The 25,469-nt window shown below is 33.9% G+C and overlaps 1 protein-coding gene across 1 annotated transcript in view; it reads right to left on the minus strand.

Moving 5' to 3' along the window:
- LOC143410620 (3',5'-cyclic-AMP phosphodiesterase 4D-like) overlaps window positions 1-7,873 on the minus strand; it is a 269,804-nt gene extending 261,931 nt beyond the window's left edge. Inside the window, exons 1-2 of the mRNA XM_076871442.2 lie at window positions 7,860-7,873; window positions 6,695-6,886 (exon numbers count right to left, since the gene is read on the minus strand). Of these exons, the coding sequence (XP_076727557.1) occupies window positions 6,695-6,886; window positions 7,860-7,873 (206 nt within the window). The remainder of the gene's footprint in view (window positions 1-6,694; window positions 6,887-7,859) is intronic.
- Between the last annotated feature and the right edge of the window lie 17,596 nt (window positions 7,874-25,469).

Below are 25,469 nucleotides of genomic sequence, written 5' to 3' on the forward strand. Positions count from 1 at the left end.
TGCTTTGTTTTGACCATGAAACCTTCTGGGTGCTCATGTGGATTTAGTCTATTCTGAAGCCCCACAGATATAAATATTTCTAGACTCCAGGAATGCTCTGCCAATACTTTATGGGCCACTGTTTTCTTCTTAAACCAATCTATGCTTTGTCTGTCAAAAAAAATCGGCACTTTAATTTTATCCCGTGGCACTTAAAACCTATCCATTCAAAATGTCAAAACATTCCGATCTCCTTTTTGTGATATTTTTAAAACACAAGAATAAAAATTTAAAATATGTATTCAGGGTTTTTTTTCTTAATTTTTATATTTTTGGTACTGAGAACTGAACTCAAGCCTCCTCCATTGAGTTATATGCCCAATCCTTTTTATTTTTATTTTCAGACAGGGTCTTGCTAAGTTGCTGACACTGGCCTCAAACTTTTGATTCTCCTGCCTCAGCCCCCTAAGTAGTTGGATTGATAGTTCTGTGTCACTATGCTTAGCTGGTATTTTTATTTTCTCAGTTCAAAAATTTAAAAAAATGTTTAAAATGTATTTTACCATTCATGGAACTCCTGGAATGTTTGATTCTCTACTGGGGATAGAAACTAGGGCCTGGGCAAGAGAGGCAAGCACTCTACCATTAAGCTTAGTCCACTTCTATTTTTTATTTTTTGATTCACAATAAAATGACCTTAGTGACTGAATGAAGAATAGTTTTGCAGAATAATAGTAATAAAAAAAGAGTAAAAGAAAAAAAGATGGTTGATATTAAGCAGGTACTCTGGTAGCCAATGATCTTAGAATACTGTGTCAGTAGACTTCTTGAGATCTAGGAGCTGGTGGTAGCCTGCACATCAGCACTCCACAATGACAATGACAACAGTGGCCACTTGGCAGGAATGAAGAAAAAGAGCAGGCTACTTTGATTATTATCAAATAATAAAAGATTTTGGCTAACTGGGATTCTAACAGAATTAAGAACAGGATATACTCTTTACTCTAGAACTTGTCAAAAAATTCATGACTTTTAACATGTTTTTTTTTCTTTTTTAACAAAATTTCTCTTCACACAGAGATTTTGTTTAGTTCCAGTCCTAAGGACATGAAACAACAACCTGATGCAGAGGTTCTCCAACTTTCTTAGTCCATGGCATCCTTAACAACTCAGTAATTTTTTTATAACACTCCATTGGCCCAAACAAATAACAGTCAGGATTATTAAGTAGTTCAGTCCAAACAATTAAATGAGGTGTTATCTCAACAATGTAGCACCTATTGAGCACTATGCATCTTATCACTTTGAAATGAGATTGGGTTCTGCCTTTCTCATATCTGGTTCCACATCTATTTTTGCTCAGTACCTGCTTTTCATCTAGCAACCATTGAAAATCCAGTTTTGTAAACATATGAGGAAACAGAAAGAAATGTCATGATCTAAACTGACATTATTTGCTTTCCAGGTGATTGATGGATGTTTCTGTTTCCCTTGAATATTTCAAATATCCCTTTTGCCTTTGTGAGTTCCCTCTGGTTACCCCAGAGAATATTTAGGAAACCCTTTATTCCTACCCACCTCAGTTGGGAAGACTCAGGAACTGGGGAAAGATGATTTACCCATGATACCATTTTGTATTTATTTAATGAAAAATGGCTTTCAAGTGGCAAATCAGTTTGCTTTTGAAATGTTTATTCATATAATAAGATAAAAAAAACTAGCTAGGACTGTTAGAAACTTTTTACATACATCTAGTAAGACTAACCATGTCTTCTTATTTTTAGTTTTGGAGATACCCTAGTAGGATCAAGGAAAAATCAGGTAAACTGTCAATATGAATTGACAATAGGCTGTCTTTCTGCCTTTTGCAAGTTCAAGACTAGCAGCACCCTTCTTTTCAGTAGCCCAGGTAGTGGGAATGAAGGACTGGAACCTAAAACCTGTACTTGAAACTGGGGATCGTGGGGCACCTTTTAACTGCTAAGGACAGGGTGGCATTCTGAGATATGGCAGGGGATAGTGCCCATTAGGTAAGAGCATGCCCACATGGGGCAGTGCACAGTGAGGTCTGGAGATTTATAGGTATATAGGGACAAGTTAGCTAGACTACAAAGTGTGCCCAGTTTTTTTGGTATACTAAGTCCACTCACCTCCTTCTTAGCACCCCTTCCACATTCACCTCACCCCATATTCTGTGTGTAGGTAAAGCACGTAAGCATGAGTCAAGGGCCCTCTGGGTCACCTTTGCATTCTGTGTGTTAGTGTTTATTCAGCAGGTGATAGGGATAAGGATCAGTTACTCAGGTTAATCGATTTATTTTTTTACTTATTTGACAAGCAGCTGATATTCAATAAAGTATTAGCTTTATGACTAAATGCTATTTGTCTTAGCACTGTTAATTATCCTTTAATCCTCACAATCTATCATATCTTCACATGTTTTCACATACAGAAACACTATATTATTGGATGATGGGCAACAATAGAGGTAACTGTTATTTGAAAGATAATTTTAAACATATTTTTAAGAAATTTATGAGAAAAAACACATAATTATCTGTTTACTCTAAAATTTCCATCATGTTTCTTCATGACATCACTGAGGCAAGTTTTTTTAAATCTATTTTCTGCTGTTATAAAATCATTTTGAAACTATTAAGAGTAGTTCAAATTTGCTTTTTATATATTATTTTTTTTTACTCAGGTTAATACTTAAGATTTTCTCCTTATTTTATTAAAAATTAAGTTGCTACTGTGTCATCTGCATTTAACAAACTGTGTGATAGTCTGAGAGTAGAAGCTCCCAGGAACTTCTCTTCCACTTTAAACAAGTGATTCCTTAAGATCATAAATCTAACAGACTTGTATATGTTTGCTGAGTGGGTTGCATTTTTGTCTTATAACCTCTCTGACTACTTTGAGCTTGACCAAAATTTCACAGCACTAAGTGGTTCATTTGGCCAAATTAATTTGGTTTTTATATAGTAGTTCACAGCACTTTGTTCCCAATGGTAGTATCAAAATATATTCTTTTAGAACTGATAATAATATGTATTGTGTTCTTAAGCAAGATTAAAATCACTGGACTTTGGATCTCTTACCTGCATGTGGCATAATAATGCCCCCATTGAAAGAACTGTGAGTACCTCAGATGATACAGCTGGTATGAAAATATCTGGGAAAGCTAAGGAAAGAACATGAAATGTGAGTTATGATTATCATTACTGATATTATTGGCCTTTTCTCTCCACATGCCTCAACTGTTTTGTAGAATTGTTTATAGAAGACAAAGTCACAAAATCCAGTCTACTGGGAAGTGATTATTTTCCTCTTCACTCTTTCAATAAATTAAACAATTACATTCCAAATTACTGAACATTTAAAGGTTTCCTAAAGCATTTCATTCAAATACATAATCACAAACTTCCCCTGGTACTGTTTGTGCCTGAAATTTCTCAGGAATTTTCTCAGTAGAAAGCTCAACTAGGCTAATAAATATAAAATCATCAAGCACAGTTGAATTATGGTTGTTGGACAATCTTCACAGAATTCCGAATGAGATAAGGTAAGGAAACAAGCTTACATATAGCTACAGCAGAGTCCAGTAAAGAGAAGGCCTATCCTTTATGTGTAGATGACCTGGGATGTATCAGATTTATACTGAATTGGTAATTATTTATTCTCCTTCTTTTTCTTCCCACAGAAACTCCATATCCTTGGTAGAAAGAATGTGCTCTGTGTGTCAGTGAGTGTTAAAGGAAAATCTTATATGTAAATATACCAAGGGAATGGGAAAACTGAGCACATTCAAGATGTTATTTTTCTGTAATACAGAATTGCATCATGGCCTGATTAAACCAGTCATTCCTACAATGAGGCTAGGCTAATAAAGAAACTCTTGTATTGGTCCAGCATAAGACCAGGTCATCCCTTTCAGTGGGCTTTGAAAATAAAGGTCCTATTTAAATATGAAATGTTATAGGCCTTTTATAAAATGTGTGTATATACTTAATCCTTATTTACTTGGAAAAAGGGTGTGAAGGAACTATCTACACAAGCTGGTATTAAAAGATCAATTTTCTACAATTTTTAAAAACAGAACACATAACTACATAAAGTCCACTAATTCACTGTGAGTTTTTTCCAAAATTGTCTTGCCTTTGATAAAGTTAGATTAGATGGCTTCCATTCAAAATCATTATTGTTATCTATGGGGATGTTCAGTGTTCCTCTGGTCATCTTCATTCTGTTATCCTTTTTGATCTTCATGGTGATTTTCTTACGTGTTCCTTATCCCTCTATTCTTTGGTTTTTAATGGTTATACCTTCTATGATTGCAGAAATAGAGATCATTAGCCATTAATTCTCTAAACATTCTACTCATTCATCTCTAGATTTATGTTTTCCCCTTTCACTTGGTTCTTTTTTTGTTCTTCCTAAAGAATACAGTTCTTGTCTCTATTACTTTTCCAGAGATAATCTCTTTACTTGAACTCAGAATCATATTTTTTCAGCAAAGACAACTCCACTTTTTAACCTCTTTTTTCCTTGAATTTTAATGTCATTTTCATTTATCTCAAGTGTCCCAAATTAAAAAAAAAACAAAAAACAAGAAACAGTTCCCCTTAAAATTAATTATTCCTCAAGCAATCTTATTGTCTCCCTCATTAACCTTCTCAAAAGATACATGTACTTGCTCAGATCTCAACTTTCAGTTCACTCCTCAACATAGTGGGTTTTTAATTCCATTACCTGACTAAGAATGCTTCATTCAACTAATATCCAAAGACCTAGTAATCAGAGGTCGTAACTGGTTCTTCTAAGTTCTCTTGGTCCTGTGGACTACTATTTCTGCTCTTTGTCCTTGGGCCTAATGGTTGTCTTGTTCCCCTATCTTCATCCCATAAAGGCCAAATCTATTACTTATTACCTGCCATCATGTTGTCTACTCTCTGTTCTTTGTTCCTCACATCAACATCATCATTTTACTCATTCAGGGTAAAACTTTAGCAATACCTTTTATTCTCCTTCCCAGGTGGCTACTCCCCAACACACACACACACACACACACACACACACACACACACACACATGCACAAACTTCTATAAACCTTGTCCCTCTTGCATCTGGTCCAATCTCTTTTCTCCACTGCCATTTCCTTGATCTAGGTCTTCATCAAATTTACTCTGCTTTGTTTCTATGAATTGTGACACAAATCACTTCCCTGTGACTACTTTACTGTGCCAAGATTCCACAATAGAGTGATTGGAATGCATGGAAACAAGAATATAATCAGGGCAAACCTGAGCTAAGAACCTCCTTGGCTCTTGGCTCTCCATATACTGCATTTGAATCTTTCTCTCTTACCACATTTTGCTCCCTACACCAAGCAGACTGTCACTCCTTAATTTAGTCATTTTCCATGCCTCATATTTTGCAAATATTGTTCCCTGTCTGTTGTTTTCTGCAGTGTTCCCTTGGGCAGAAAATCCCCCTTCTCTTTTCCATGCTTTTGTAGTGATTTGTAAATACCTCAAGGATGCTATGCTCCAATTTTATAACAATGAACTAAAATTCCAGACCTCCACTCCCCACTCCAGAATAGGAACTTTAAATATGCCAGAAGTCTCAAGAAGTGTTTTCATTATTGGTGAATAAATAGACAGTTATCCTGAATTTCAAACCTATGAAAGTGGGATAAGAATAGCACAGAGATAGGGCCAATGAGAAAAGAAAGTTGTTTGGAAATAAAGAGTGAACAACAATAATGCAAATGCTAAAAACTAATAACTAAAAGTAAACACCAATGATAACTGAAGGTTATAATGAAGAGTAGAACACAACTTAATTTCTAGAATTTCACTTAGACCACCTGTAATACTTGGATGATCTATTAGGATACCAAGAATAACACAGGCCCTTAGGGGTCTCATAGAGTCTAATTCCTATAAGATAAATTATAACCCATTAGGAGTTTTTGAGATTATGTTTGGAGAAGATGGTGAGTGTACCTGGACAGAAATCGAGATCCAGAAGAGGAAAGTGGAGATCAGTCCTATACATAGAGAAAGCTACTAAATATGACAATGCAGAACGTAGCACATAAATAGTACATAAAAACAAGAATAGAATGTGCTAGAAAAATGAACTGAAAATAGTATAAGATCTGCAGTTTATAGTATTTTCCATTGTGTGCCACGTCTTCAGTGATATTCGAGTCTGTCTAATGTTTTATGGGCTTGCCTCTAGTGATTCATCTTTAAAAATTGGTTTAATTTAAGCCACATCTCCAAAACATCTCTAAAGTGATCTGACAAACCAGTGTGAGCCTTTATATGTACATCACTTGAGATTCATTCACAGGGATTTTCTGATTTTAAAGTCTTTCAAAATATTAGAAAGTACTCATTGTGGCAGGGCAGCTAAAACCAAGGTCCTACATAAATATAAAGCTGATGTTTAAATGTAAGTGTGTATTAAAAATGCAATTCTCATTTTTCCCAATGTTTTTCTGGGAAAATAAATGTGTCTTATCAAGAATGACAGAGTACTCAACTTGAATCTACCATTCATTTTCAGTTTGCATGATTTTACTCATTCTTCCTGTTTTAGAGAAGAGTGATGCAGTTGAACAAACTCTTTGATATTATTACATCATCAACTGTGGAAATAAATTGGGTTGATTTCTTCATTTCTGCCCCTTCCTGTACTCACATATCACTGGCAATGGAGGAGTTCCGGGACATAGACTTTGGAGAGAGGTCATAATCGCTGTCGGATCGATACAGGAAGGACTCCCGGTGTTTACTATGGACAAAATTTGCTTGGAAAATTAGCCCAGACCCTGGAATGGTCATGGGATCCAAGGGACTTTGTCCCGCAGATGTGCCATTGTCCACATCAAAACTGTGAATGAAAGAAAAGGAATTATGTCGTGGTAAACACTAACATGTTGATATTTTACCAAAACATTTGGCTTCAATTTAGGAATTTAGCATGGGAAAATTTATAGTTGCTTCCTGCTTGTGAAAAAAGATAACGTTAAAATAAATAAAAGTAAACATAAATAAGAAATGTGCACACACACACACACACACAAACACACCCCTACACACCCCCACTGGCTTCACATTCTGATTTTCTAACTTCAGATCAGACACAAAAGACAGATCATTCTAAACTCAGTTTCAGCTAAAAAGAAACAATTATTTAAAAACAGCTCTTCTATTGCAGAATCAGAATTATTTGTTGAAAAGAACAAATACATAGAAATTTACTAAACGTTTGAGTTCAACTCAACAAGTGCCAGTTATAGTCCGATTATTATTATTCCTCCAAACCTGAGCTTCTTTCCCTACCCAATATACATATCCAGCTACTAATTTCCATTATTACAGGCATTTTAAATCCAGTATTCAACTCCCACCTACATTATTATAAGAGCGTTTCTCTTGGTCTCCTGAACCCATCTTCCAATCTGTACCAAGTGTGACTCTTCTTAAAATGCAAATCTGACCACACCCTTCTTTTGTTTAAAACCATTCAGTAATTCACTATTACCTTTAAGTTGAAGCCCAAACTTCTTTACTAGACTACAAGTCTTCACTGTCTGCTCTCAGTTGCAATTACTTATCTTTACAACCTCAACTGGCAACCCTCCGTGTCAAGTGTATTCTGCACTCATTGGAGCAGCATATCCTAGGCCAGGCTAGCCCTGCCTGGCTTCTGCTTTTTCCTGCCTAACGGTTGCTCCTCCTTAAGGACTCAGACTTTAACCTAAGCTTGATGTCTCAGAAATTCATGAGATGCTCTTCTCTATGATCTCAAGACACTTCTCCATTCGTAATGACAGAATTTACAGTGAATTGAGTATGTTTACCATCTGATCTCCATTCCTAGACGGTGAGCTTTCTGAAGATGGAGACTCAGAATATTCTTAGAGCTTCACAAGGCACTGTTAGGTAGAGGTGAGTCAGGTGAAATGACAATGACAAGTGTAACTAAAAAGCCCAGGGAGCATTTTCTGAAAGGATAGAAACCTGGACATAGAGACCTGGTATGTCAAAATCTCCCCCAGCCTTAACAAATGACACCCTTTTAAGAAAAAGCAAGAGCTTCTGAACCATGTCATCATTATCTCTTGTAGCCATGTCTCCAGTCCCCTCTCTTATCACCGAAACTATGTCACAACCTCCACTCACCCTGATAGCCAAAGCAGCAAGACACTCAAAGTAAACTTGGTGGAGACTTTTCAAAAGGTAGTATGACCAATTAAGGGGGCAGGAAACTGAGACAAAAACTTATGGACAATATTTCCTTAAAAACTTCAACTCTGTGAGTACCATACCATCCTCTCTGCAGGAGTTCCACACAGTTCCTAGGCTGTACAGTGTCCTCACTTCTCAGTCTCTTTGGTAAAGTTTTGCTTGCTACACTGTGTTTTACTGGAACTGTTTCTAGCAACATTAAAAGGACTGAAGTGGCTGTCCATTTCCACATGGCAGGCCACAGGCCTGTAACAGCACTTCAAAAATTGCCCTTTAATGGGCTGAGAGTGTAGCTCAGTGGTAGAGCTCAGCCTAGTTTGTATGAGGCCCCAAGTTAAAAACTCAGCCCCACAGAACAGAAGAATGAAACAACACCTAAGTGGTTTGAATGAATGATTGGGGCTGTGTTTAATAATATCAATTTTTAGAGTTGGAGGGAAAAAGAACCATACATACACATATTTTTTTAAAATTATAAAACTCATAAGCTGTATGCACTTTCCACAAAGAGCTTTTCTAAGTGAAATATCAAGAAGTGTCAAAATGAAGTCAACTCTTGTGTGTTCATAAGATAGCTAGAGATAATCCAGGAGGCGTGTGATTTTAAAAAACTGTTAATGAATAAGTGAAGTTCATTATGTGATAAATAAACACATGCATTTAGGTTTAGATGTCATCAACATTTCCCCCAAGAGTGTTATCCAAACTAGTAAGCAGTAAATTTTTAAATGTTCTTTCTTTTCTTCAATGGAGTTATTAATAGTGCTATGACCCAAAGACTGGAAGCCAAACCTGAAGAGTAAAGTAGGGGTTAGATGTTTCATGGATCACCTGCAAATCTATGACAAAAGAATCCTGCTTCCAAATCAACCCATCAAGTAGAACACGTGGAAAAAAAAATTCACAGTGTAGATCAACCAATCAAAAATATGTTTTCCAACTTAAAACTTTCTTATGAATGTGACTCCTTATAAATGTATAATATTTTTGGTCCCTCAGACAATAAGAATTATCTAGTTGAACAGAGTCATTTTATAGACAAGGATACCAGGTCCTAAAATAGTTATTTTCAAGTTACTGAGCTAACCGGATTTAATCATCTATCATTCCTGACATTCCTTCAGCTCCATTGTATAATTACATACACCACAACTATGTGTCAGTAACTGTGATATCAAAAAAGGGACATCTGATTCACTTGGATAGGCTAGGCACTGGTATATGTGGTATGGCAACCTCAAGGAAAGCCAGAGTTTACAGGGTCTCTAATCCTTGAATTCAAGCCATATTAGGAGATCTCAGGCAAACGTGTCAAATACAATGTTAATTAACAAGAATAATTTTTGGAGAACATAATTTTATGGTCTGAACTTTTTATCTGAGTCAAACATTCTCTGAGTGGAACTTTATTTATGTGGTTATTTCAATATTGTGAGGGAAGGGGTGACCTAATGTAGTCTGCCCTTTATGGTAAAATGCCTATAGGTAACATTATTTGGGTCATATGGGAATATAATGGAAAATGGTCTTAAAAGTTCATTTTCAGAAAATCTATTTGGTGCACTAGCAAAATCTTCTGCACAGTAACTTCATGGAAAATTTTCTGAAAAATTTATCATAAACTTTGCCTAAAAGAGCACTTGGGGAAAAGTTATTTCAAACAGTGTCCATTATTAAAATATAATGTCAAAATGACATAGGGATTTGCAGACACATGAAAACAATTGTAATTACATAATTACAGTGTATTAAACAAGCCACTTCATATTTTATATGTGGAAGCCAATTAGGTTACAGATATCTTGGAATGTCATGAACTGTCTCCTCTGTAGAACAGGGTAAATATTTTAGAAGAAACTCTAAATGAAAGCAATTATGAACACAAAACAATTATGTATCACTCATGAAAACAAGTATCACTATTTTATATTAATATTGGATTCAAGTAGTCTGAAATTATAGTCAAAATGAAATTTGAAATGAACTTTGTCACTGAAAGTAGAAAAAATGTATGTAGAGAGAGAGAGAGAGAGAGAGAGAGAGAGAGAGAGAGATCAGGATATGTAAATGATGCAGAAGTATATTCTGTGTGCTCAATTTCTGAGCATCTCTAAATGCTACTCCATGTATACAGATTCCTCAGAAAAACTGGAATGAAAGAAACACCCATTTGACCCAGTTAGCCCACTCCTTTGTTTAGATCTAAAGGACTTAAAATAGCATACTAGTAATGCAGCCACATCAATGTTTATATCAGCTCAATTCACAATAGCCAAACTATGGAACCAACCAGATGACTAAAGAAAATGTGGTATATACAACCAATTGGTTATTAGCCATATAGAATAATGAAATTTTGACCATCACCAGTAACTGGATGGAACTGGAAAATATCATATTAAGTGAAATACGCCAATCCCCAAAAAACAAAAGCCAGACATTTTCTCTGATTTGCAGATACTAACTCATAATGGTGGGAGAGGTGGTTAGGAAAGAACAGAAGTATTTTGAATTACACAAAGGGGGAATAAAGGGAAGGGAGGTGGAATGGGAAGAGGAAAGACAATGGAATGAGTCTGACATTATTATCCTATATACATATATGATTACATGACCAATGTAATTTTACATCACATCAACCAGAAGAATGAGGTATTATACTCCATATATGTATAACTTCAAAATACATTCTACTGCTACATATAAAAACATATGAAAATAATAATTAAAAATTTTAAAAATGCTATGGCAACCAAGTGGGGAGATGGGGAGATGGCATCATATTGTGCTACAGGTAAAATAGATTCTAGTTTTGCTTCTAATATCATCATGACATTTTATATATCAAATACTACATAGAATTATCAGATTACCAACATATACTTTTAAAGATAATGATTATGATATACAATAGTTCATAGTTTAATAAAATACCCAATCGTGAAGAAGTTAGATGGTTATCCTTTTTGTTTGTTGCTGTTGTTTAAACTGATACCTTCCACTTTGAGAGTTTTTTTTTTTTTTTTTGGTAATAGGGTTTGAACCCAGGGTCACTTAACAATTGAGCCATATCCCCAGCCCTTTTTTAATATTTTAATTAGAGATAGGGTCTCACTGAGTTACTTAGGTCCTTGCTAAATTGCTGAGGCTGCCTTTGATTCCATTATCCTGCTGCTTCAGGCTCCCCTCTGAGCCACTGGGATTATAGGCATGCACCACCATGCCCTGCTACTTTGAGTTTTAATTTCTGTAACAGCTACATTCATAATGAAACCTAACAATAACTTTGTAGGCCATTACCTTGAAAGACCTATTTAAGCATACCAAAGGTATCTAGAAATGTGCATTTGATAAAAGTAAATAGCCTACAACAATTAACAACTTCATTAAATCAAACTAAAAATACATTCTTTTAATAAGTAACCTTCCTTTACAGAAAATTATCTACCATAAATTTTGTAGAGTTAATTAATATTATTAAATCTCACAATTTGACAAGCAATGTAATGCTTTTAAATGAAATGTTTACACATCTATGATTGCATAAGGAGTCACAAAAAATTCTAAGATCTGGCACTGTTAATTCCAAACTGAATATGGGGAAACTTAGGCTGGAGGGACAGTAAGAAATTTTCTCAGTAATACCAAGTCACTGACAACAGGATTAAGAAGTTTCGAAAACTTCCAAGTCCCAACACAGGAATCTTCCCCTTATACCATAACTCTTGATTTTCAGTAGCCATTTTTCTGGCTTATCTCATCTATAGAATTACATAGTCTATCTATCTTGGAAAGTAAATATTGTGTCACAATGTCGTTTTATAATTTTACAAACCAGTTTATGTATACATATTAATAAATATGTTGACAAATCCCACAAATCTACAGAAAATTATATTTATGAGAGAAAAGTTCTCAGGATTTTTAAATAGTCAAACTGTAACTAAATTTATTCAGGTTGTTTACATTTGAATCTACGATTAAGCCTAAAATCCCACCTGGGATAATTTCAGATAATCAGAGAATCCTAAGAGTGGGAAGATACTGTTAAATATTATGTACTCTAAGTCTCTTCCTTCCCAGCATTGTTAAATACTGTGAACTCTAAATTGAAAGGCTGAGATAGTTATTTAGAATCATAAACTGCAACTGTTCATTAGTTTTAAAATGTAGATAATATCACTTAAAAATTAAAGTGAGCAAACTATAAATTCTGATTCACACTTTTAAAACAAGGCCTGAACATGAGTCACACCCTGTGCTAGCCAAAAGCCAATGCAAGATCAATGAATGGAAGATTTTTTTTCCCCACAGTACTACCTAATATTAAACTTCTTACAATGGCTCAAATGTGGAAATAATTTTGAAGTTATAGTTCTTTGTATAAACTGAAAACAAAATACATCCATTTTTCCATTTTGGAGATATAATTTGAATATAATTCAAGTTAAGATAATCTAAGAGCCACTTATTGAATGTGCAGTATAAATTATAGGAATAATGATGTACTTGGACAAAGAATGTGATTACTACTAGTCCCTGTCATGGGAGATTTTATCCTGTAGAAAAGAAAACAACTATGTAGAGAAGTAATTCAAATAGAACTTAATTGTAAAACTAGGGCTAGGTCAACAGTGTGGGATTAAATTTTGAAAAAATCAATTCCCCAGCTAGATGAAGCTGGTTGGAAATCTGGGGCAAGAGATGCCTGTACACACAGCAACTTCAATGCAAGGGTCCAGAGGAAAGGGGATTCATGGAGTTGGGAGGAAGGAGTGAGTTCAGATTGCTCTGCCATGAAGCTGAAATAGAAAATGTGTTTTGTGGAAAAGTCTACTTCTACATATACTCAGCATGAAATGCTCCAAATTATACTTATTTCACTTTTCTATAGTAATAGATCCTGGTAGATGAAGTAAAGAAGGAATGGGCATGTGATTCCATTTCCTAAGAGCTACAAGATTTACTTGCTAGTGTACTAGAGTAACACACTTTCCAGACTAGGGAAGACTTAGCGTTTAAAGAAAGTGCTCCTATGCAGGCAGGCACTTACAGCATACATTGAAACTGGCAACAAAACTAAGACGACTCCTCCTTAAAACCTCATAAAACCTCCTCTTCAAAGAGATTTATGAATAATGTGAACTAAATAATTCATGGGATTGCAGATGCCAGTCCAAATAGCCTCTTCTTTTTCAAGGTTTCAGTGTGTAGAACTGTGATCAAAAGCCTTCATCAGTCATGATAGTTGGATTTGTCCTCACTCCAAACAAACTGTATTTGCATGTGAATGTTTTTCATTGAAATGAGATATATAATATGCCAGCCAAGACCCAACTAAAAGGCATTTTATGCCATTTAAATTCAGTCAAATTAAAGGCTAAATGCAACCTAAAAGGTCTAATCTCAGAACAGTAGTTTGACACATCATAAATAAGAACCATTTTTTGTTAGGGTAGGTTCAGCACTTGTCAGAAAATTGTACACAGCCATATTAACAAAGTGCTGCCTCTTAGGGAGAAATAAACTATAAGGAAAACCTTGTATGTAAAGCAACAAAACATACAAACAAAGAGTGTAATATAATGTCGCTGGCTCACGTTGACATTTTTCACTGACGGGTACAGAAAAGTATAGAAAATGCTTTCACTTGCTTAAAGACTAAAAGAAACAGTCACAATTGTTTTTAGTTGTTATTTAAAATTTAAACTGAATATTATGTTAGGGAACAGGTCAATACATTGATCACTATTTAGTACAGGACAGTGGTTTTAACTGATCCGCTTAATGCTTGGTTTTGAAAACTGAGAACCAGAAGCATTGGTAAAATTATAAACTTAAAGGTCAAAATTAAATTGAAAAATATCAAGTATTTGTAAAGGTTACAATATGTTTTTGAAAACTTTAGTGATTTAGAAATGGATCTTCTTACTTAAAAGTATGAAAAGATCTTACAACTAGTTTTTTTTTTAATTCTCATTGATTAAAAATAAATACCATAGTATTACTTAAAATGAGATACATGTAAATTGATAATTGAATTAGGAAAAACACTAGATTCCAAAAGATAGAGAGGATTGTAGTAAAACAGAAACAATATAAAGAAAATATAGACTCTTAATATCAAAACTGTCCTACATATTCAACCTCATTTTTTCAAATTTTTCTACATTCAACCTCTGTACATATTTTAAGTAGGTCTATTTAATTTTCCCCTGAAACACAGTTTCCTTGTCACTTTTGTATTGTCAATAATATTAAGAAAAACATCATAAGATTGTGCTTTCATGATGAAATGTTTTTTGTGGTGATTGTTAAAAATAGCTTTGTTTTTATATCTGGATTCTTCTTATATATTAAAAATTAAGATTCCTATAGTATAGGAAATATTTAATACTCTAGGTACTGTAAAGAAAAGTCTCAGGACATCAAACGTCAACTTCTAAGTCCTCTTCACAGGCTTGGATTTCTTAGGCTGTCCCAAATCAAGGCTCAAAACATTCTACTTACTATCTCAGCTCCCTACTAGCAGGCAATTGGAGCATTAAAGTTTTAAGAAATTATTTTCCCCACTCTCCCTTTTGTAAAATAGAAAAGCTTTCCAAGAAACTCTTCACATCTGGTAATAGGGATTCTTGTGATATTATTCCACATGGTAAAAAGAGTTGGCATGTAAGAGGAAAATCTGGATTACTGACACTTAAAATCTAATTTCTTCAAGTACATATTATTAGAGAGTTATTTGAAAGAATGAAGAAAGTCTTATTCTTGAAAAGGCAAAATATACTAATACACATTTTTAAAGACGCTAAACTAAAGGGAGTTAGGTTTTCTGCTTAGTAAAAATTGTGGGAAAAGGTTGAGGGTTGGGTGCTTCCAAGAAATTGTTTTTATATTACTAGGTAGCATTAAATTAATCTGCACAATCTTAAAGCACACTTTCTTAACTCCCAGGAATATGGATTTTTCAGTATAGATGTTACTATTTTGGTAACTATACAATTAGGTAGGAAAGTTGTTAAACAATGAAGTGATCCAAGAATTATAAGAAGATAGTGACTTTTAGAGAAATTTCCTACCTGCATTAACTATATATTCCAATTCCTATTTCACAATAAAACTATTAATGACATAGTCTTCCTAAGCAATTTACATATTTATCATCCAGAAAATAATGGTATTTTATTAAAGGAGATTAATAAAATCCAAGAAACTCATACCAGACACATTAGTTCTAAATCTACATACAGAAAACTAGTGATTCTACATATTCTTCAAAAATTCTATTACTTGATTTTGTCATATAAGACATACATATTTGGTAAAAAAAATCTTAAGTAATTAAGTATTAAAATTAAGTATTTAAGAGTATAAACCCAAAGTCATATCAAATTTAAAGTATACCTATACCTGCATAGGTACATATTCAGATACATATGTATACTTATAAGTATATAATTCTAAAAGTAAACCTCTGTTAGAATATATTGAATATGATAATTTTCTAAACCACTTTCCCTTTGTTCTGATTTAACAAATAATGTATAAATTTTCTAGTTTCGATCATGAAAATAACAGAGAAACAAGCAGGGATTTTTGTGTGATGACCTACATTTTCTTCTCTCCCTATATTCACTTGTAAATTGCTTATTCTGATATTGAGAATATACATATATATATATGTATGTATATACATATATATTCTTATTTCAGTAAAAGGTCTCATCAGTTCTGAAGCAGATGCATTCATATGTAAATAATCATCACAAACAAGTCAATAGGGAAAATATCTAATATGCTAGGGAAATTAGGACAATCCTGATGCAAAGGTACCGACTTTATAGGAAAACAACAAGGAATGGCTTGTGGCAGAAAAACATAATATATCAGTAGGAATGTGAATGCTAATGAGCAGAAGCCAAGGGGTTGGGATATAGCAACATATGTTGCAAGCAGACACTGATGAGGGCAGATGTAGAAAAATGATTATCAACTTTAGACCCCTAGAGCAACATGAATGAAATCACATAATTGTGTTCTGGGAAATAAAACAGGCAACTTAGATAGAAATAAAGAGAGGCTTTAATTATCTAAAAGTAAATTGGGAGCAACCCATGGTAATACTGAAGTGGGGTTATTAGAGAACACAATGTAGAGTTAATTCAGAAATCAGTTTGTTCAAAAACATCAACAGCTGGGTTTAATAATAGACACAATGAATCAGAAATGAATAAAACCTTGAGATGGAAGATTATCTGAGCAACTCTAATCATATTATTAGATTTACTAAAGAAAATAAAATGACAAAGAATCTAAAAAGGAGCTTATTGGTGTGAAAATAGTTTGGAGGAATATTTTCTGAGTAATAAATCTGATGGCATACTAAGAGTTAGTGTGCATATTTTTGGATGCTCTCTAGGTTTTATGACACAATGAGTGAATTATATGAATGAGAAGGAATTCACTAAAAATAATGAAGGATAAACTGTAAGGGGAGAAATCCATATGTTACCATTGAATGCGTTTTTCAGAATTTAAATTAGATTCCAATTAGCTTCTTCATTCCTAAGTCTTTGGAATGCAAAGTTTGGGGGGTCAGATACTAGACTTCTCAGTCCTTTAACAAATATTTAATGAGCTAAGCTCACAAATGGCAAGAGATTCTGTGCAGCAAGGTCTAGTTAAAAATGTCTCAACATGCAGAGTTCAAAAAAATATATAACGAAGGCACCATGAAGCTTATAATCAGGAGTTGACTCCTTGTACATATATTACAAATTGAAGAATCTTAATAGAAACAATGTAGATGCAGGAATAAGCTTATGCCAGATAACCTAGTTACTTTCATTAAAATCATCCATATACCGCTCCTTGTCAGGCTCATATAAATTATCTACTCAGTATAAGCATTTGATACCAAGTTCAGAACAGCACAGTCCTTATCATGTACTGAGGTAAACAAGTGATGCCATTTCTCTGTGCTGGTAATTCTTCATCTTTAATCGGGTAATGATAATAACTGAACCTGACTTGCAGAATTATAATAAAATATAGATGAATCAGTATACAGATAGTACTCTGAATAGGGGCTGGTATACAGTAAGGTGCTTTGGACTGAATGTTTATATTCCCCCAAAATTCATATGTTAAATCCTGAATCCTACATGTGATAGTGTTAGGAGAAGGAAAAATCTGGGAGGTAATCAGCTTATAGGGTGAAATCCTCATGAATGGGAGGAGGGCCTTCAGAAAAAAGACAATAGGGAGCTTCTCTCACTCTTGTCTCTGCCAGAATGTATATATTCTAATATAACCACAGTTGGTCCATTTGTAAACAAGGAAGTAGGCCTTCATCAAGAACTGGACCACACTGCTACCAGGAACTTGGACTTCTCTTTGCTACAATTGTAAAAAAATAAATTTTTGTTGTTTAACACACTCAGTTGATGGTTCTTTGTTTTAACATCTTCAACTAAGATGAGGGCACAGAAAATGTCCTGTATTTATATTAAAATTCATCACCTTATATTGGATTGTCTGTTTCCTTCCTGTCTTCTCTTTGAGGACTTGATTTTCTCTGGTAATTATGGGGAAGCCATTACCTCCTACAGAACTTTACATTTTTTAGGCATTCTGAAGTTTATTTTAATTTTTAAAAAATGCATGTTGTTTATTCTAAGAAACAAAAGACAAAAAGTATTTTTTTTCAGTTTTTTTAAACTACACAATGATATTATTATTTTGCATGTCCCTTGTCCTTTTTACCTGGCTAGAAGGCATTCAAAATTTTTTAGCCTGGGTTGGGGATGTGGCTCAAGCGGTAACACGCTCACCTGGCATGCGTGGGGCGCTGGGTTCGATCCTCAGCACCACATAAAATAAAATAAAGATGTTGTGTCTACTGAAAACTGAAAAATAAATATTAGAAAATTCTCTCTCTTTCTCTCTTTAAAAAAAGTTTTAGCAGAACAAACTGTTCTAAAAAATGATATTTTTTTAAAGAGGGAGAGAGAGAGAGAGAGAGAGAGAGAGAGAGAGAGAGAGAGAGAGAGAGAATTTTTTAATATTTATTTCCTTGTTTTCGGCGACACAACATCTTTGTTTGTATGTGGTGCTGAGGATTGAAACCGGGCCGCACACATGCCAGGCGAGTGCACTACCACTTGAGCCACATCCCCTAAAAAATGATATTTTTAAGATACATCTTCAAGTTATCTAATACTGACTTATTTTGTTTTATAAGAAAAACAATTACCAATATAAAATACATAAAAGACTGTTTGGTATTTCACATTTAAAGTAGGAAAAATATACAGCAAAAACAAAACAAGACTACCCTAACTATATCACATAATTCCCATATGAATATCTTTCATGAGACTAATTTAGTTACTTAACCCCCCACCAACATCCTCACACACACACACACACACACACACACACACACACACACACAATCATCTGGAAAATATCCTCCTCCTTTAGTAAAATCCCTGATGAGTGTCCCTACTCAGATATGTTACCATAAAACTTATTTGATTAATCCTCTGCACCCCCACCCTTGTATGTAATATGACTGTCCTGCTTTGTAAAGAACAAGTCTGATTCTAACTTTGTGTTTCCATTAATTGAGAGACTGTGAGCACTGAGTGACCTGAAGCTGAAGAGTCTTTCAAGGTACACAGTTGATGCCAAGCTAAAAAGAAAATGAAAGGGGGATGAGACAGGTGTCAGATGAAGCTGCCAAGGTACCTGGAGGTGCCTTGGTGCCTTGGATCACTCCTTCAAGACATGATTTCTGGCACCTGTGTTTAGTAAGCCCATTTTGAGAAGCAGCATGAGTGGGCCTCAATTCTCTGTGACTGAAAGGTTTCTAATAATCATAAAACAGAGGTAGAAGTATAAAGACTCAGGAACAAGAAATATGTGCTAGAATGCACACTGAAAACACATGAGAGAAAAAAATTCACCATACACTAGGTGGTACCAGACTGGTCTAATATTTACTCATCTGAGGTGCATTTTGATAAACGTATATGCTCAGGCTTAAACTTTATAAAAAGCCAGTTGAATAATTACTAAAAAGAATTTAAAAACAATAAAAATGCTACATAGGTAATGCAGAACAGGACTAGTCATTTGAGCAGCTTTTACAATGTAGATATAGGAAGTGTTTGGGAGATAATTTAACAGTTTTTGAATATAAGTGTTTGTGCTACTCTTTCTGGAAGACCCTGAGCAGGCCAGGTTCCATTGCATGTGGAAGGGGGACACATTAAAAAAATAAATAAACATTGAATCTTACAAAGTATTTTGTGATATTTTCAATTTTCCTTTCAGCCATATAGACCTTAATTTTAATACTTCCTCTGGTACTAAAGTTTTTAAGAAATAAATACACAATATAATGAAATAAAAATTGAGAATTTCATTGTGCTGAAATTGCCTTGGACTTATCTTTCTCTTTGATAGGGATTTATAAGTAAGCATTTGTTCCACCCTCTGATTAAAATCATTCAGTCCATTAGAAAACAGGAAAGACTTTTATAAGCCATTTGCTCCTATGTTGATAAACTGATGATTCTATTCATGTGAGATTTCAGACATTTTTGTTATATTTTCCAAGTGTATACATATAAGTCTTTCATCTCTGTGCAGTAGAACTCTTTGACTTCTTTTCCAGAATATTAACCACCTGAAAACAGAATGGAAAAGAGTATGGAATAGATGAAGTATTCCTAATTTCCACTGACTTTAATACTAATCCTATAAACCATCTGCATTGAATTTAGCTCTTTGGGATATGAGGAAACAATTCTATGATGAAATTTTCTTGTGTCTTCCTTCTTGCCTCTTCACTGTCTTGAATGAAGACTTCATTACTTTTTATATCAGAGAAAGAGATGTAACATCAATGCCAATAAATGAAAACTCTAAATTTCAAAAGGGCATTACAAATATCAATATAAACTATTGTGGTTTAGATATTAGGTGTCCCCTGAAACCTCATGTATGAGACAATGCAAAACGTTTAGAGGTAAAATGATTGGGTTATGACAGTCTTAATCTAATCAGTACAGTCACCCCTTGATATGTACTGGGTGGTAACTGTAAGCATGTAGGGTGTAGCTGGAGGAGGTACTTGGAGGTTTGCCTTATGGTATATATTTTCTCCATGGTGAGAAGTCAGTCTACCCCCCCAACCTCACCCCACCCTCTCTCTCTGCTTCCTGGTGATGACCATATTTTGTGTTTTCTTTTTGGTCCCTTTTCTTCTACTATACTTTTTCCCCATGGTGTTCTGCCTCACCTTGGCCCCGAACTGAGACCTCTGAAACTGTGATTGCCAAATAAACTTTTCCTCCTCTAAAATCTTCCTTTCAATTTTTTAGTCTCAGTGATGAAAAAGCTGAGTAAAACCCTACTTTTCTTGAATGTATGCCAGGACAGTTGCCCCTTGAGCTGTTGGTCATATAAGCAAACTAAATAAGCTAATTCTGATGTCACTGCTGCTGGATGGTCAAGAGCATAGAATTGAGAGAACTGTAAAAAAAAAAAAAAAATATATATATATATATATATATATATATATATATATATATATATATATATATGCCACTGGTCCATCCAGTCACTGTTAAATAAAATGCCCCAAGGAAGAGGAGGCACTGCTTGTTGAAACACCTTGAGGTATGGAGGTGCTATCTGTTCATTCAGCCTATTGTAGTCACTGATCTCTAAAACTTCCACTAATAAGTCATATGTCTTATGTTTAAGGCTATTTCTTAAGCCTCTCTGAAACCTTAAACTTAGCCCAGGTGGATGTGATATATTCGAAAGCAAAAAGTACAGACATTACAAAAATGAAACCTGATGGACAATGAGTTGATAGTTGTAGCCAAGTCATGGGAATGTGAGGGTTCTGGTTCAAGATTTTCATAATATTTTTATTAGTCTTCTAGTTGTAAGTCAGATAGAAAGTCAGAAAGTAGGAATAAGAGCAAGGGGCTGAAGAAGCATAGCCTAATAGGAGTTGGCAGTGTAAGTTAGAAAGGAAAAGGGAAAAGAAATAGCTGAAAGCTTATTAATCACCTTCTTGACTGAAACAGGGTTGCTAGAAGCTCTGGAGAGTGAGATGGGAGAAGAACAAAGTCAAAGTAAAGTAAAGGATGACTGTGCCACTAGAGAAGAATCTCAAGAAGAAGAGAGGCAAACTTCCTAAAGCAGAAATATGGCACAACTCCCTGCCCCTGAAAGATCAGCCTGGGCATAGGCCAAGACTTTTCTCCATCCTTAGCCGAACCAAATAACAGATACAGGTAATCAACATATATTGTGAGATCTTTGTGTCTGGTGTTTTGCTACAGAAAAGTTTGCTAATTTTTACAAATAAAAGAGGGCTTAGTAGTGGTAGTACATACAAAGAAAATAAATAGAAAAAGTAGAGGGCACCTTTATCCAAAGCCTCATTATATGTTCTGGGAAATATACCAGTTATCTGTAGAGATGCAGAGACATCTCAAAAAAAAGTACTGAAAAAGAATGTGGATTTATGGAATTTGTGAAATAACAACATAGTTTTCTCTATGTGTTTATAGAGTACCATGGTTCTATAATATGCCTGTAAATTGTTTAACATCTTCAAAAATAGGTAGTTCTGAATCTGGGTGTATGAACTCTTCACCCAGCAGGGTATAAGCAAAGGAGACACCATGTGAAATTCAAGGCTAGAAGGCCCTAGAGCTTCCATTTGTCTCAGTAGGAAACTTGCTCTTGGGTGCCTGAGTCTCATAAGATGCTAACCGCCTGAGGCTATCAAGCTACAGAGGCCCAAGGCAGCAGACATCACTTCTGGGTAAAAATTGTCTGAAGCCTTCACATAAAACCCACTACAAGCATAATAGCAATGGGTGACTTCTATTGATGACATAAAACACAGAATTACCCAGCAGTGGCCTGATCAAAGTTTAAACCTCAAAATCTTAAGATATAATAAAATGGCTATTATTTTAAGACAAATTTTATGGTAGATAACTAGGGTACACAATATTTCAAGATCCAATCAATGAGAATAATAAATTATTCTTAAGTTGATATTAAGTAAGTATTAAATATGTGAACACCAACAGAAATAATTAGGTAAATAAAGTCTCCAAAAGCTGTAATTCCTCAGCAAAATGCACTTAGTTCAGTGATTATTGAAGGCTGGAAGAAAACAAAATCATTCCCTTTCTTTTCTTCTTATATATTTTTTAAAATATAATATTTATGTTACATTAAATTATATATAAATAAACTATATAGTATATATGTTTATATAAAAAGGTATGAATAAGAGCATATGCAAGCATATAAATAAGTTAAAAACTCTGCAATAATCAAGGGAAAACAGGAGCAATCCAAGAACTAGAACATTACAGAAGTTTTCACATATTCCATATGCTTTACAACAGTTGTACATCCCTATTTTGACTTTTGCAGTTATGGAAAGGAAAAGGCCATATAAATACCTACTTTTTGCTGTTTAAATAAGTTATCACTGCAAAGCAACAAGAATTGCACAGTTTATAATCCCTACAAAAAATGTACAACAAATAGTGATTTTCTCTTTGTTCTTCTCCCTTGTTTTTACATATTCCTTTGCTCAGATCTTCAAATTAATCATTTGTTTTTCTATTACTGAAATCTTCAGCATACACATAATTAACATAAAGGAATAAATTGTGACCAGATAGTTTGCATCATATTGCACATTTACTGCAACAAAATAACTGCCATTTTTTTTAGGATTCACAGCTAAACATTCATCATGGCTTATCTAGCTATAAGTGACTTTTTACATATGTCAATTCAATCACAAATTCAAAGGCAATGTTTAGTACTTGGGATCATTACATGGATTCATGACTATGAATCTAGAAAACTATGAATGAATTACAAGGACAGAAATATTGATTTAATCTATGACAGTTATAATCTAATTGCAGTATAATTCATATTGTGGGCAGTGTAGCTACAAGAGCCTCCTTGAATCTGCAATCAAAAAACTAGATAATAAAGTAGTGTTGCTGCAACTTGGAGTTCTATAAAGTTTAATGTCTCAAATATCTCATTCAAAATATACTCAAAAACCTTAAACAATATTGTTCTCCTTATGAAAATATTTCAGATAATTAAATTCTGAAATACAAGATCTATGTCTTAAAAAAATATCTATGTCTTAAATTTTTAAAAAAGAAGTGAAAAGTTTTGAGCATGTAGTCTATATATAATTTCTGTGATACTCTGGCTATCACCTGGTACCTATGTTATACTATATCTCAGTACAAACATATAAAAAGTAAGGAAAAAAAACTGATTAATAATATTTTAGTAGATAACAAGCTTACAGTAAATAAAAAATTAAAAATACATTTTTAAAAAAATTTTAATAAGTATCAAGACAAAAGAATATACTGATCGACTACTAAAAATATTTAATGTATAAATATTGACCAAAAGGAATTTCAATCACAAAATAAGAGAAAAGGACAAGTTTCTAACATGCTGTTATAAAACCCACATAAAATGTAGCCTTATATTTCTATTTTAAACTATATTTCAATTATTTTATGTGCAAGGTTATTTTTTAAAATACAGATTATTTGACATTTGAAGTCAATTTATCAAATACTTACAATCTGTTTCCTATCATTATTGCGGGGAAATATCTTTGAAGAAATGTCATTTCATCAAAGAGACCACAATTGACAATATAAAGTGGTATGTGTTAGTTTATGTAATAACATCTGAAACCAGGATGGATAGATCAAACGTGAAGAGCAATTCATTTTCATTTAATGATTTTTGTAAGAAGGAGTGTGTTATCAAAGTTCTAACTTGAAAAGTAAGTAGTATCTCATAAGTAGAAATGGGGTAGACGCATATTTCACGAATCAATAGCAGCATAAGCAAACAGAAGTTTTTTAAACTCACCTTTCCACTTTAAGTGGGCTCTAAAGTACATAAGGATATTACAAGGGAGGTCAGATATAAATAATAAAATGAAGTACTATAAATATTATGCTAACTCATCTAATCTGATCTGTATTTTGCTGGCTCTAGAAACACTTTACTTGCCTACTTATTATTCAGTAAGATGTTAGCACAGTTAGGGTGTACTATATGATAGCAACTTTGCCATCAGCATGAAGAAAATTAGACCAATTAAGAAGTTTTGTGTTTTCTTTTTTTGTATTTAAGACAAGGTATTATGAAGTCTGAATAAATTATGTCAGTAAAACTAAATAAAGAAGCAAATGCCCCTTTGTCATGATATGCATGGACAATATTGTTTGGATTCACTCACTGTTTAGCAGACTTTGTTTTTTTTTTAATATATATGTATATTTTCATAGTGTGGGGACTTTGTTTCATTTAATTTATAAAGCACACTTCCCCCTCACACACAATACACATAAACATATAATGTTTCTGAGCTATATTTTCTTCTTGTATTACTGTCCAGTTTTTCTTGATTTTATTTTTGCAATATTTTTAAATAGCTTCATTGTGATAAAAATTGTACACAATAAACTGCCTAAATTGAAAGTGTATGATTCAATCATATCCTCCTGTCTCTTTCTACCTCAACATTCATCCCCAGGTATCACTGATCTTCCTATCATTACAGTTTGGTGTGATTTTGGGTTCATCCATGTTGTTGCATGTATCAATAGTTCTTCCCTTTATAATTCTGAGTAGTATTTTATTGTATAGGTTTATCAAAACTTTTTTTGCCATTCACCTATTGATAGACATTGAAGTTGTTTACATTCTTTGGCTATTACAAATAAATTTCTATGAACACTTACCTCCAAATCTTGTCATGATTATATCCTGTTGTTTCTTTAGGGTCACTACCTAGGACTGGTAAACTTTGGTCCTATGGTTGGAGTATTTTCATTTTTAAGAGACTGCCAACTTATTTATTGTGGTGGTCATAGGCTTTTGAATTCTCAGTGGTAGTTTATGAGATTTCCATTTGTTCAGCACCTTCAGCAATACTTAGTCAACACCAACACTTAGTATAAACAAACTTTTATTTTTAAAGATATTATAGAAGATAAGTGGTGTTATTTCACTGTGGTTCTATGTTTTACTTCCCTAAGAACTAATTTACCTTTTCACTATCCACCACTATTGCTAAAGCCATAGTCCAAAGCCTTTGCATATATTTAAAT

The sequence above is a fragment of the Callospermophilus lateralis genome, chromosome 11 (genome assembly GCF_048772815.1).
Source record: "Callospermophilus lateralis isolate mCalLat2 chromosome 11, mCalLat2.hap1, whole genome shotgun sequence".
Lineage (NCBI taxonomy): Eukaryota > Metazoa > Chordata > Mammalia > Rodentia > Sciuridae > Callospermophilus > Callospermophilus lateralis.